Source organism: Nicotiana attenuata, chromosome 1 (genome assembly GCF_001879085.1).
Source record: "Nicotiana attenuata strain UT chromosome 1, NIATTr2, whole genome shotgun sequence".
NCBI classification, from domain to species: domain Eukaryota; kingdom Viridiplantae; phylum Streptophyta; class Magnoliopsida; order Solanales; family Solanaceae; genus Nicotiana; species Nicotiana attenuata.
In genome coordinates this window covers 42,595,101-42,609,134 of record NC_031989.1, presented here as the reverse complement: position 1 = coordinate 42,609,134, position 14,034 = coordinate 42,595,101, and the positions used below count along the sequence as shown (strand labels likewise).

Here is a 14,034-nt window from a genome sequence, read left to right as displayed (position 1 = left end):
TTTCACTCAATTCCGATTTCGAATCGGCTTCCAAAGCCCAAATGTTCATTTTATGAAACTCTACACATTTTCTCCCAAATTGCAAATCAAATGATGAAATCAATGATAGATTTGTGATTAATAGCCAATATCGAGTTAGAATTACTTACCCCAATGATTTCCTTGAAAAACTTCCGAAAATTCGCCTCAAACCGAGCTCCCAAAGTCCAAGATGTGAAATAAAACCCTAAACCTCGCTTATATAGTGCTCTCTGAACTTCCATTCCGCGGTCCGCGTATTTCTCACCGAGGCTGCACACTCCCCACCGCGGTCCGCAAAATTCTACCGCGGCCGTGGGCCCTGGGATATCAACTATCGCGATCCGCATAAAATTCACCATGGCCAAACAATCCTCACCGCGGTCCGCGAAATCCTGTTAAGGACACATAGTACCATCGCGGTCCGCGAAATTCCCTCCGCGGCCGCACTTCCAAGATCCGAGACATGCAACTTTCCAACACCAGATATCAGATATTTTCCAACTTCCAAAGCCAAATAGTGATCCAATAACCACCCGAAACTCACCCGAGGACCTCGAGACCTCGACCAAACATACCAACACATCCCATAACATCATTCGAACTTAGTCGAACCTTCGAATCACTCAAAACAACATCAAAACTTCAAGTTACACTCGGATTCAAGCCTAAGAACTTCTAAATTTTTAAATTCCACAAACGATGTCGAAACTCATCAAATCACGTCCGAATGATCCCAAGTCTTGCACACACTTCATAAATGACCCTACGAACCTACTCCAACTTCCGGAATTCCATTCCGACCCCGATATCAAATTTTCCATTGCCGACCAAAAATCACCAAATTTCCAATTTTCGCCAATTCATGTCTAATTCTGCCACGGACCTCCAAATCACATTCCGGACGCGCTCCTAAGTCCAAAATTACCTAACGGAGTTAACAGAACCATCAAAATTCCAATCCAAGGTCGTTTACTCATAAGTCAATATCCGGTCAACTTTCCCAACTTAAGCCTTCTCAAAAGAGCTAAGTGTCTCATTCCACTCCAAAATCACCTCGGATCCGGATCAACCAACACGATACGTTAAAACACAGCTAAAGAACACCAAAGAAAGCAGAAATGGGAGAAACGGGTCTATAACTCATGAAACGACCGGCCGGGTCGTTACACCAACCCATTAATGCCAAAGCTCGTGTGGATTGCATTAGGTTAGGGAGAAATTCAAAAATAGCCAGATTTACAAGTGGTCATTCAAAAATAGCCCAGTTTCAAAAGTAATCGAAATTTAGCCACTTTTCATGTAAAGATAAATCTGAGCGAAAACACTGTTCAAAACCCGAAAAATACGCCAGTATATTATGCTAGAGTTCCAGCATAAGTATACTTAAACTCCAGCATATTATACTGGAGTTCCAGGATAAGTATGCTGGAACTCCAGCATAATATGATGGAGTTCCAGCATAAGTACACTAGAACTCCAGCATAATATACTGGAGTTCCAGGATAAGTATGCTGGAACTCCAGCATAATATGATGGAGTTCCAGTATAAGTACACTAGAACTCCAGCATAATATACTGGAGTTCCAGCAAAGTATACAGGTCTAGTATAATATGCTGGAAATTCATACACAAGTGCTCGAATCTCCAGTATATTATGCTGGAACTTTCTGTGTGTTGGAGTTCCAGCATAACATGCTGGAAGTTCATACACAGGTGCACCGAACTCCAGTATATTATGTTGGACCGGTCTCTGTTACAGCAAAATAGTGGTTATTTTTTATTGACTTGGTAAACGCTAGCTATTTTTGAATGACCAGTCCAAAAACTGGCTAGACCGTGCTTTTCTACGTTAGGTGAGGCTAGGCCGGTCCATATTGACGGCCCTAGTTGAGATGGAAACTTATGTTAATTTTCGGTTAACTTTGAAAAGTCTAAAAGTTGCTGACATCCATAGATACTACTTAGCTTTTGCGAAATCGATATGTGACTTTGCTAAATCATACTTGTGTTGTCATATTGATATCTGAAGTGTGACATCCAATTTGGTTGAAGAATTTCGAAAGTACAAATAAAAGTGAAGCAGAAGATGAACTTTTAGTCGCTTTATAAAGGCGAGCCTTGCTTAGTCCATAAAGATATAATAAAATCGTCCTTGGAGTATAATATAAACTTTCGTTCACAAACTCACTTTTAGGAAACTATGTTATCTCCATATATATGTTACTCTGAAGCGTTTTGATCACCCTAAGCAAGAAATAGCAAGGAATATTTTTGGATGTTTGACAAAAAAAAAAAAAAAATTCCTGGCTAGCTAGTAAATGCTTAGGAATGATGTAATTCTGTTTGTACATAACACAGTTAGCTGGAATAATTAATATATTGAGCATTCATTCATGGAATCTAGTCTTGCGTCATTTTTTCTTCCTTTCCCTCTTTCCTTAGCCTAATCATGTAGTGTGATTTGATATAACTCGAACATCGGCTAGCACCAACGGAAGCATAGTCGATGGAGTTGAGGAAATCGTCATCTTATTCTTGGATTCTTAAACTTCTTATTTATTTTTTGGTTTAAGTGTTTAATCATTTGGTATCTGAAATTCACTAGCCCAATTAATTCAGATTCGTGTTGCGTAGAGTTTATTAGGGAAGAAGCGCTCCCTACCCGGGATTTCTGTATTTTCAAAGCTCGAACCGAAAACCTCTTATTAAGGGTGGGGAAAACAATTCAAGATGTATTTATATATGTTAAAGAATTAGAGAACCTTCATTTCCTCATTTGAAATTTTACTAGTAACCTCTACTCATAAAGGCAAAGGATAAGGTGGAATAAGAATCATTTTTAGAACTAAATGGGTGGAAAACTTTGCCTACCACTGTGATAAAGAAAGAACATTGGGGATCAAAGTGATTCCTTCTTGGTGGAGATGCTCAAAAGAATACGGAACTTTTTCTATATAACATTTGTGGTGTGTATGTTGTTTTTATTAATTCATCTCTAGGCCAATATAATGTCCCACAATATGTTTCATGTTGTCCCAAAATTTCGTGGTCTTTATATATTGAATGTAGTAATTAATTTCCTTTTGCGGTTGTGTTTAGTTTTATGTTAGTGTCAGAATATGCTCGAGGTTTATGTCTTGATTTTGTTAAGAAGAGCTTTGGCAATTGTGCTTGTTAACAACAGTAACCCTCTGTTATATGTTTATTAACCTTTTAAGAACATTTCTAAAATGACATGCAGGCCTTGCTTGGAAATAGTTGTGAAGTCTATAAATGTATTTAATTCTAAATGAGATTTTGAGGACATTTTATGGTTATGTCAATGAGGACAGGCCTAATCAGTTGTCTTTCTTGAGTTATCTGGCAGTTCACAAAGATCTAATTGGAGAAAACAGAGAGAACAGTAATAAAAAAAAAAAAAAATCCAAAATCATTGTTGCACAATTTTATGGAACATTGACTTGAGGATCAACTAGAAAATCCAGCCTTTGCATTACTCTTTGTTTCTTTTCAACAGTTCTGTTTCACACTCAACAAATTACATTAAGCAAAGGAGATTGTGGATTCTCCATAAACCAATTAATGTTAAGCAAAAAGACTTCAAGTCAAATTCCTTCCTTGAGTTCCATTTATGCTTGATCATACATCAGGGACACAATAATAAACCATACCAAAGCATTGATCAATAACAGCCCTGCAAAAAACAACACAGTAATTGTAAGACTTCAGAAGCAACAGAATGCATTAGAAAATCTCAAAATTTCTTTTACCAGTTTGCCAAGGGACAGTTCTAAAACTGTTACTCCAGGGTACTCCAAGAAAACAATCTGTTGTTGTGTTAACTCCACTTGGACAGTTGCAAATAAAAGAATTATAAGGACCACAATATCCACAAACTCCATTAGTCTTTTCACAACTAGCACACATTTCAGGGTAATCATTGTTGAAATTGAACTTGTATTTCAATGCCACTCCATATTTCCAGGCCTGTGGATTGGTATCTTGACCATTGAAACCATAGAGAGCTGAGTAAGATGTGCAATGCAGTTTCTCCAAATCCATCTCGAACGACGGCCCAAGATCAACTGGAGTGTAAACACAACAAGTGGAAGTTGGGAGATTAAGCCTGCTCATTGCTTGACAAGAATAGAGAAGACTACAAACAGGATCCCCCTGAGAAGAATCACATAGAGGGAACGTCGAATTCATCCCTCCGTTGGACTGGTAAATTGGCGAAGAATCGGTTGAGCAATCGAGCAAAGCAAAAACTGTTTCATCATGAAAGTTGAATGGTGCTTTCCAGTCTAAACTGAAACCTTTGCTTGGCTGTGTACAAGCACAAGTTGACATAGAAGGATCACTGATGTATAAAACTTGGCTGTTGTAATCTATGGATGTGACAGGGTAGCATCCAGTGTGAGTTTTGAATGTGAGCTGCTGATTGTTGCAGGTAATGAACGGCTGGAAACGCGGATCGCCACAGCCAGGTCCAGTGCCAAAGGGGTATTTCATCGGTATGTTGCCACAAAATCTTTGGCATGCTTGTGATGAGATTAATGAAGGAAAAATAAGGAGTAATATGCAGGAGATTAAAGTGGAAGAATTCTTGAAATTCATGATTGGTTGGTGATTAAACACCGATGGTAAAGGGAATAAGGGAGAGGAAGAGAAATGATGTAAATGGTGGTGACATTTTATATTAGTGAGGATTGAAGAATGGATAACTTTATGGTAAAGAGGTTGCCTTTTGGTAGTGCCCAGATGAGATGTACTCTTGCTTTATGCGGATTAGTTAGATTCTTCCTTCTATTTTTTGGATTCTATGATCTCTGTTCCAAGAGAATTTGATGCTTAAATCTCAAATGAAAGGTCAAAGTGCATTACATATAGCTTACCAAGCAGAATATTTAGATGACTTCCACTGATGGTGTTGTTGGGCTAAAATGGCACAAAGATACTCTTAACATGGTGTGATATTGTCCGCTTTGGACCAAGCCCACACGATTTTTCCCAAAAGGCCTCACACCATTAAGATTATTCAACTCCTTATAATTAGCTTATTTTTCTTTTCTATTTTCCATGTGGAACTTTATTCGCACACCAACAGATGTTACTTGCAAGTAAGAATTCAGAAGTAAATACTGAAGTTAGCTTTTCAATCAGAAATATTGGCTAGTAATAGCACCCAAGATTACGTCCTAACCGTCAATGAAGTGAGAACTATGAGGTGATTTTTTCAGCAAAGACAAAAATGCTAGGTGATTTCTCCATCTACATGTTGGTGAAAAGTTACCGGTGCGGTGCTGGTGAAAGGTAGAATAGTTAGAGATGTGCTCAAGTTGGCCTGGATACTGTTGAATTATGGAGATTGATCTCCTGCAGAACCCTAGATCAACGAGGAAGAGAAGAGAAAGAAGAAGAACAAGAAGAGAAGAGAGGTCTGAGAGAAGAAGATGAATGTAACAGTGAAAATGCAACTCCTATTTTCTTCTACCTTCTATTACATTTGTACACACATATATATATACACACGTGTAACTAATTGTGTATATCAAGCACTAACTATATCTAATTCTCTAACTGACTAATCACACTTAAATAAGCTAACCACTACTTACATTTAAGTGACCCCTTTCTTCTCAACACTCCCCCTCAAGCTAGGTGGTATAAAGATATCAAGTACCCCTAGCTTGGACAACAAATATTCATGTTGAACTCTGGGTAAGCCCTTGGTTAGTATATCTGCTAGTTGTTCCTTAGTTGCCACATACTCTGTCTTCACTTGCCCATTCTGTATTTTCTCTCGTATAAAGTGACAGTCGATTTCAATGTGCTTCGTGCGTTCATGGAATACTGGATTAGCAGCTATTTGGATTGCTGCTTTACTGTCTGTGAGTATGTTCACAAGCAGTTCAATCCTTATTCCAATATCCTTGAATAGTCCAAGTATCCAAACTATCTCAGCTACTGTTGCTGCAATGCTTCTATACTCTGATTCTGCTGAGCTTCTAGAGATTGTGCTTTGCTTCTTTGACTTCCAAGACACTAATGACTCACCATATTTGACAAAGAAACCAGTTACTGACTTCCTTGTGAGGGGACAGGCAGCCCAGTCAGCATCACAATATGCTGTAATAGTGTTCATCTTCCTGCTGGACATTAGTATGCCTTGTCCAGGCTGTCCTTTTACACACTTGACCACTCTTTGTGCAGCTTCCATATGTGATTTCTTTGGCTTCTGCATAAACTGACTCAGTGTCTGAACACTATATGCTATATCAGGTCGTGTGACTGTTAAGTAGAGTAGTTTCCCTAGTAATCTCTGGTACTGACTAGGATCTGTTAGGAGATCATCTGTTGTGCCTTCAAGTACACCAATATGTTCATCATACTCCTTAGTAGTGAGCTTGACATTAGTTTCAATAGGTGTTGCTGCAGGCTTTGCAGCCCCTAGTCCTAGCTCAGAAATGAGCTCAAGTGTATATTTCCTTTGATGCATCAGAATGCCTTGCTGAGACCTGGCAAATTCAATGCCTAGGAAATATTTTAACTCCCCAAGGTCCTTCATTTTGAAAGTCTGTTGTAGCTGAGCTTTAACTGCATTGATAAGAGATAGATCAGGTCCAGTTAGAAGCATATCATCCACATAAACAAGGATGATAACAGTGTGATTCCCTGTTCCTTTTACAAATAGTGAGTGATCATGTTGGCTCTGCATAAAGCCCAAATGCACAAGTGCTTCAGACAACTTGGCATTCCATTGTCTTGGTGCCTGTTTGAGGCCATATAAGGATTTCAAGAGTCTACAGGATGGTCTACTCTCCCCCTGACTCTGAAATCCTTGAGGCAAAGTCATATAAATTTCATCATGCAAATCACCCTGTAAGAAGGCATTGTACACATCCATCTGGTGGATGTGCCAATGCTCAGAAGCAGCTGCTGCAAGAACAGATCTGACAGTAACCATCTTGACAACTGGACTGAAGGTTTCCTGATAGTCAATACCCTCTTGCTGGCTGTAGCCCTTGGCAACAAGCCTGGCCTTGAACCTCTCAACCTCACATGAGGCCTTGTACTTGACTTTGTAAATCCATTTGCACCCAATGGGGGTTTTACCAGCAGGCAAGGGAACCACATCCCAAGTGTGGTTAGCTTCCAAAGCAGCAATCTCTGCCTACATGGCATCTACCCACCTCTGGTCTTTAGCAGCTTCTTCAAAGGAGGAGGGTTCCACTATGGTGGAAAATGCAGCTAAGTAGGCCTGATAGTAGGAGAAAGACCATTGTATGACACATAATTGGAGATAGAGTAAGGCACAGCCTTATGACCAGGCATAGATACAAAGTCCTTTATCCAAAGAGGAGCCTGTCTAGGCCTAATGGACCTCCTTAGGCCAGGGCAGCTAGGTTCCTGAGAAGGCAAGTCAGGTGGAGTCATACCTGCTGGTGATTGATGCTGAGTAGAGAAATTTTGTTCGGAATCATTAGTAGCAGGATCAGAATCAATAGAGGAAGGAGGAGAACAGGGTGAGGTATTACTTCTGAGCTCAGCATTAGTAGGAGGAGATTCAGGAGGCAAGAATACAGGTGGCATAGTTGCAGGATAATCCTTGAAAGGAAAGATGTCTTCCCTGAAAGACACATCTCTGTTGTTGAGAAAGCAATGACTCTCCAAGTCTAACAGGATGTACCCTTTTTGAGAATCAGAGAACCCCATAAGGACAGTAGGCCTAGCTCTAGGAAGGAGTTTATCTGTCTCTTGCACCTGTTTGGCATAGCACAAGCAGCCAAGTATTCTCAAATGATCTAAGTTAGGTGCCCTGCCATATAATAGTTCAAATAGGGACAATCCATTAAGTACAGAAGAAGGCATCCTGTTAATAAGATAGGCTGCTGCAAGAACACAATGACCCCAGTACTTGATGGGAATATTTGCCTGAAACCTTAAGGCTCTAGTCACTTCCAAAATATGTCTGTGTTTCCTCTCAGCAACTCTATTCTGCTGAGGGGTGTAAACACATGTCTTCTGATGAACAATACCATACTTCTGGAATAAGGTGGTGCATACAGAGTTAACAAATTCAGACCCATTGTCTGATCTGATAACCTTCAAGGTTTTGTTAAACTGAGTTTGAACAAACACAATAAATTGAGTGAGAACAACACACACATCAGATTTTAACTTCAGAAGAAACAACCAAGTCTTTCTGCTAAAATCATCAATAACAGTCAAGAAGTATTTATTTCCATCAAAAGTTGCATACTTGTAGGGGCCCCAAACATCTACATGGATTAGATCAAATGCACCAGTGCTCTTAGTATAACTAGTAGGAAATGGCAGCCTAGTTTATTTAGCACAAGGACAGAAAGTGCACTTATTGATGGTATCAGCAATACTAGCTAGTTTAGTAGGAAATAATCTTCTGAGAACAACACTAGATATATGACCTAGCCTTTATTGCCATAAGGTGATATCTGTAGTTCTTGACTTTATTCCAGCTGCAACTAGAGCAACAGCAGTAAGTTTCTTGGCCCCATGCCTCTGTAGAAAGTATAAGCCTTCTCTTTCCCTACCAATCTCCCTCACCTTGCCACTGAAGAGATCCTGAAATACACAGAAATCAGGATAAAAGGAAGCAAAACATCTTAGTTCTCTTGTCACCTTGGAGACTGATAATAAGTTGAATTTGAATTGAGGGACATAAAGCACATCCTTAATGGTGCTTTTATTTGAAATGTGACTATCTCCAATCTGAGTAACTTGAGTAACATCTCCATTAGGAAGCAGAACTCTTCTAGGCTTAGAGGGTGTAGTTAGGGAGGATTTGGTTAATAAATCTACATTTGACACCATATGATTTGTTGCACCTGTGTCAATAATCCACTCTTGTTCTTGTGAATTAGAGGATGCTAAGAGAGCAGTATCAGTACCTGCAGCATTTGCTTGAGTAGGAGGTGAAGGGCTAGTGTTCAGAATCTGCATTATCTGATCATATTGTTCCTTTGTAAATGGAAAACCACCACCTTGTGAAGCAGAGTTTGTTGATGCCTGAGATTGTGAGGAGGAAGAACTTTCGTGCTTTTGAGTGCTTGAGATTCCTTGACCCTGTAAACTCTCAAAAGCCTGATTCACAAACTGATTGCCTTGATACATGGGCATATGCTTCATTGCCCTGTCTTAAGAAGGATGATTGTTGTGCAAGGTCACACCATAACTTGATTCTACCATAGCATTATAAGCACCAGCTCCCCCTTTCCTTTTAGTCTTATAGTCTTGTGGATATCCTATGATTTTGTAGCAATTTTCTTTGCTATGGCCTTTCATTTTACAGAAGTCACATTGAGTATTATAGTTTTTCTTGAACTTTGGATTGAAGCTAGGCTTTGCACTATACAGGGCAGTGAAGTCATAGGCATTTATGTTCGCATTGGGAACAGATCCTAATATACCAGCATTAGCAGCAATAGATCTCTGGCTTTCATAACTCATAAGCATAGCATAGGCTTGGTTTACTGTTGGTAATGGTTTCATCATAAGGATTTGACTACGTGCTTGAGAATAAGAGTCATTAAGGCCCATTAGAAATTGATACACCTTCTGCTTACGTAAATGCACAATGAATTCTTTTGTTTTGACACAATCACAACTAGGAGTAGGTACTACAGATTCAGTCTCATCCCAAAGGTCCTTGAGTTTTGAGTAGAAAAAAAGAAATAGATGTAGTACCTTGATTTAAAGTGGCAATTTCCTTGTGTAAGTTATAGCAGCGTGTATCATTTACCGTGTCGAACCGTTCCTGCAGATCCATCCACACTTCCTGTGCACTGGTAGCATATGCAATTCCACTAATTAATGTGGGAGCAACTGCATTCATCAGCCACGACAAAATAATTGCATTGCACCTCTCCCATTGATACCAGTATTTTTCACGAAATCGCTCCTTAGGCCACCTACCATCGACAATCCCTAGCTTATTTCGACCAAGCAGTGCAATTCTCATAGATCTATGCCATAGAGAGTAATTGTCAGTGCCGGTGAGCTGAAAGGAGATCAAGGATATTCCACTTGTGTCGCCAGGAGCTAGGTACAAAGGATGAGTGACTGCTACGGTCACTCCTTCCTCAAATTCATCCTCTGATGTTGCATGCGAGGCATTTTCAACGGTAGTAGTAGTAGGAGGACTTTCGTTCAATGATTCATCAACCGCCATTGTTGAGGACTGAACAGAGTTTCGAATTTTTCAAAGAAATTGGAGATTAGAGAAGATTGCGGATCGATCTTTGAGCTTCAATTCTGAGCTCGGAGCTCTGATACCATGTTGAATTATGGAGATTGATCTCCTGCAGAACCCTAGATCAACGAGGAAGAGAAGAGAAAGAAGAAGAAGAAGAGAAGAGAGGTCTGAGAGAAGAAGATGAATGTAACAGTGAAAATGCAACTCCTATTTTCTTCTACCTTCTATTACATTTGTACACATATATATATACACACGTGTAACTAATTGTGTATATCAAGCACTAACTATATCTAATTCTCTAACTGACTAACCACACTTAAATAAGCTAACCACTACTTACATTTAAGTGACCCCTTTCTTCTCAACAGATACTAGCGCTATTGGCCGTTAATACTAACCAATAATATGTAGCTTTATGAACTAGCAATCACTACGAGTTGTTTATTACTGTAAATGATTACGATTCTAGTGCCACTCAACAAAAAGGTATCTTTTATCTTTTGCAAACTCAAAGTTGTTGATAATATTATACTATATCAGTGTCTTGCAGCCAGTACTTTCCCACTTCAACATCTACAAAATGGGCGAAAAGAAGGTAGACTTGGCCCCAAACCTCCTTCACTTTATTCCCTCGATTGATTCTCATGTTTCGGAATATAGAATCAGCTTCCATAATTCAAATCAGAATATGATAAATCAGACTGGTACTCAAAATTATACACGATCACGGACCTTTAGACACATCGCACTTTTATTTTTTAAGCGATTAAATATATAATAACCTATCAGAATTTTTTGTTTCTCTTGCATAACTGTTTGCAAGCCGATGCAATAGCATGAAAAATGAGATACTAATGTATAGAAGATCACTCCATTCTCTTTTCTCAGTTACTATAATGAGAACTATATGGTTTAATAGAATAGGAACTCGTAGTAAATTAGACTTGAATTGAGGTACTTCTAAGACTATTTTAAAGAGTAAAATGAGGTCTTGGAAAAGCTGAGGAAACCAATTCAAAATGCTTTGGGTTCTTGGGTTTTTAGCTTCCTAAATGTACTGACATGTTATAATATGTTATCAAATTCAGTGGGGTTATAATTTGTATCCCAAACATTTGATCATATAAGACAGGGATTACCAATACAAAATAAAAATTGTATTGCTTTCTCCTTCCTTTAAGTAATTATGATTTGTTTGACACTTGATGTTTGAAAATTGAATGTAGCTAGATATATTGAAAATGATGTCCAACGAATCCTAGACTATTTGACAAAACACCAAGAACTATAAATTCAAATTGTAGACATGTCAGTTACTTAACTAATTAACTTTTTTTTTTATATAAAGTTGCCCAGGTGGATGCTGGGTGGTGTTGTATTAAGCAAAAAAGCACAATGGAGGGGACTACACCAGAACCTCCTTTAACAATACATGGGTGATTCAATCAACCCAAAAAATAGAAGGAACCTCCTTAATAGTCGTAGGAGAGAGTTCCTTCGATGGGTTTACATTACCTTAGCTTTATGTTTTAATGATCTAACAAACTTACTGTCAAAGAACCATATAAGGGACCTGACATACTTGGTACACAACTCAATCATCTAACTCGAGCTAATGTGAGTTGCTATGACTTCAGAAGATAAAGAATCAACACAGGGACTTGATCCCCTTGTGTTTCCCTAACAGCAGTACGAAGTCAACTGTCTACAGCTGGAAAGTGACTGCCTGCACTGTACACGCAAACAGTGCAGCACAGTACAACAGTCACCCCCCTTTGACCAACCAAGTGATTACATCATTCGAGTGATGTCATCCAAGTTGTATTAACAAAGAGCATTACAACAAAACATCACTTGAACACTTGAGAATTCATTTAAGCACTCCAACCGTTCATCTGTCAAGCATTCAATTCTCAAGTGCATCAAGAACAAAGTACAACACTACTACAGACCAGTTCCTACAGCAAGTCTATTGTATGTCCTTAGTTAAGTTGTAACTTTGAAATTGTTCTTCACTGTAATTCCTACTTTGTTTATCTAGAAGCTCTAATTAGGAAACCCTCAAAAACCATAAACCTTTAGTGTTTGTGTCGTGACTAGAGTTAGTCATGAGTTGAAGTCTTTGTAATAGGTGTATTGCAAAGTGGCTTGTAATAGGTGTATTACAAGTTAGTGATCGATTAAGAGTATAATTCCTAGATTGAATAGGTTGTAATCTAAAGTTTGCTCATAGTGAAGTTGAAATCCTACTAGTGTAGGTCGTGGCTTTTTTATCCCCTTGAGCAGGGATTTTTCCACGTAAAAGTTCCCTGTTCCATTTACTTACTGTTACATTAGCGTCATTTGTGGAAACTAATATAGGACCTGGTCTCTATATAGTTTGGTGGACTCATATATTCTATAATTGGTATTAGAGCGGGTTCTTTCTATCAGGTTAACACCTAGAAAGGATCCTCATGGCTGCTCCACCAAATTTCGAAGAGGGTCAGTCTACATACAGACCACCCAGGTTCAATGGGCAATACTTTGGGTGGTGGAAGACAAGAATGCATGACTTTATCATGGCAGAAGATTCTGAGTTGTGGGATGTTATTTGTGATGGTCCTTATGTCCCAACAGAGAAGGTCGGAGACCCTTCAGTGACGATGACAAAAACCAGGAAGGAATACAACGATGCAAATAGGAAAGCTGTGGAGAAAAATTTTCGTGCCAAGAAAATCTTGGTGTGTGGCATAGGACCTGATGAATATAACAGGATCTCAGCCTGTCGATCCGCCAAGGAAATATGGGAAGCTTTGCAAATAGCACACGAGGGAACCACTCAAGTAAAACAATCTAAGATTGTCATGCTCACCACTGAGTATGAGCTCTTCAGAATGAAGCACGATGAATCCATTCAAGACATGCACACAAGATTCACTTCCATCATAAATGAGCTACACTCGCTTGGTAAAATCATTCCTAGGAATAAGCTAGTGAGGAAAATGCTCAGTGTTTTGCCCAGTTCATTGGAGAATAAAGTGAATGCCATTACTGAAGCAAAGGATTTGCAGGAGCTGACCATAGATGAGCTAGTTGGGAATCTGAAAACCTACGAAATGAAGAAGAAGAAGGACAGTGAAAGAAGAGAACCAAAGAAGGAAAAGAACCTGGTACTCAAAGCTGAAAGCAATGACTCAAGTGAGGAAGACAGTGACATGGTTTACTTAACCAGAAGGTTTCAGAAAATGGTCAGAAGGAATGGAGGCATACCAAAGAGAGGCAGTTCCAGCAAACCAAAGAATTATGACCTCTGTCATAAATGTGGAAAGCCAAGGCATTTCATAAAGGATTGCCCTCTCCTAAAGCAAGAACACTTCAAGTACAACTTTGATAAAGCAGCCAAGAGGAACCCGGTTCCCCACAAACACTTCAAAAGAAAGAACACCGCTGACAATGTTGTGAAGCAAGCTCTTGCAGCATGGGGAGACTCCTCCAGTGAGTCTGAAGAAGAAAATGATGCAGGTGATAGTTCTATGATAGCAGTTGAAAGTGAAGCAAATGAATACGATTCAATATTTGCTTTGATGGCTCAGTCAGACAATGATGAAGATGATGACAGTGATGAGGTAAATTTCAAGGATGTTCAGAGAAATATGAAATCCTAATCTCCTAAGAAACTCATGTCATTAGCAAATGTGTTAATTGATGCCTATCATAGTCTTGTAGATGATAATGATGCCATAACCATAGAGTTAGGAGACACTGAATAAACTAGAGATGACTTGGTAGTTTGT

At 39.1% G+C, this 14,034-nt stretch overlaps 1 protein-coding gene across 1 annotated transcript; it reads right to left on the bottom strand.

The window, feature by feature from the left end:
* LOC109225380 lies at nt 3,483-4,749 on the bottom strand. Its single transcript, XM_019390019.1, has 2 exons — nt 3,792-4,749; nt 3,483-3,715 (listed from the first exon to the last, which is right to left on the bottom strand). Exons 1-2 carry the CDS (start codon nt 4,636-4,638, stop codon nt 3,651-3,653), a joined length of 912 nt encoding a protein of 303 aa, XP_019245564.1. The 5' UTR covers nt 4,639-4,749; the 3' UTR covers nt 3,483-3,650.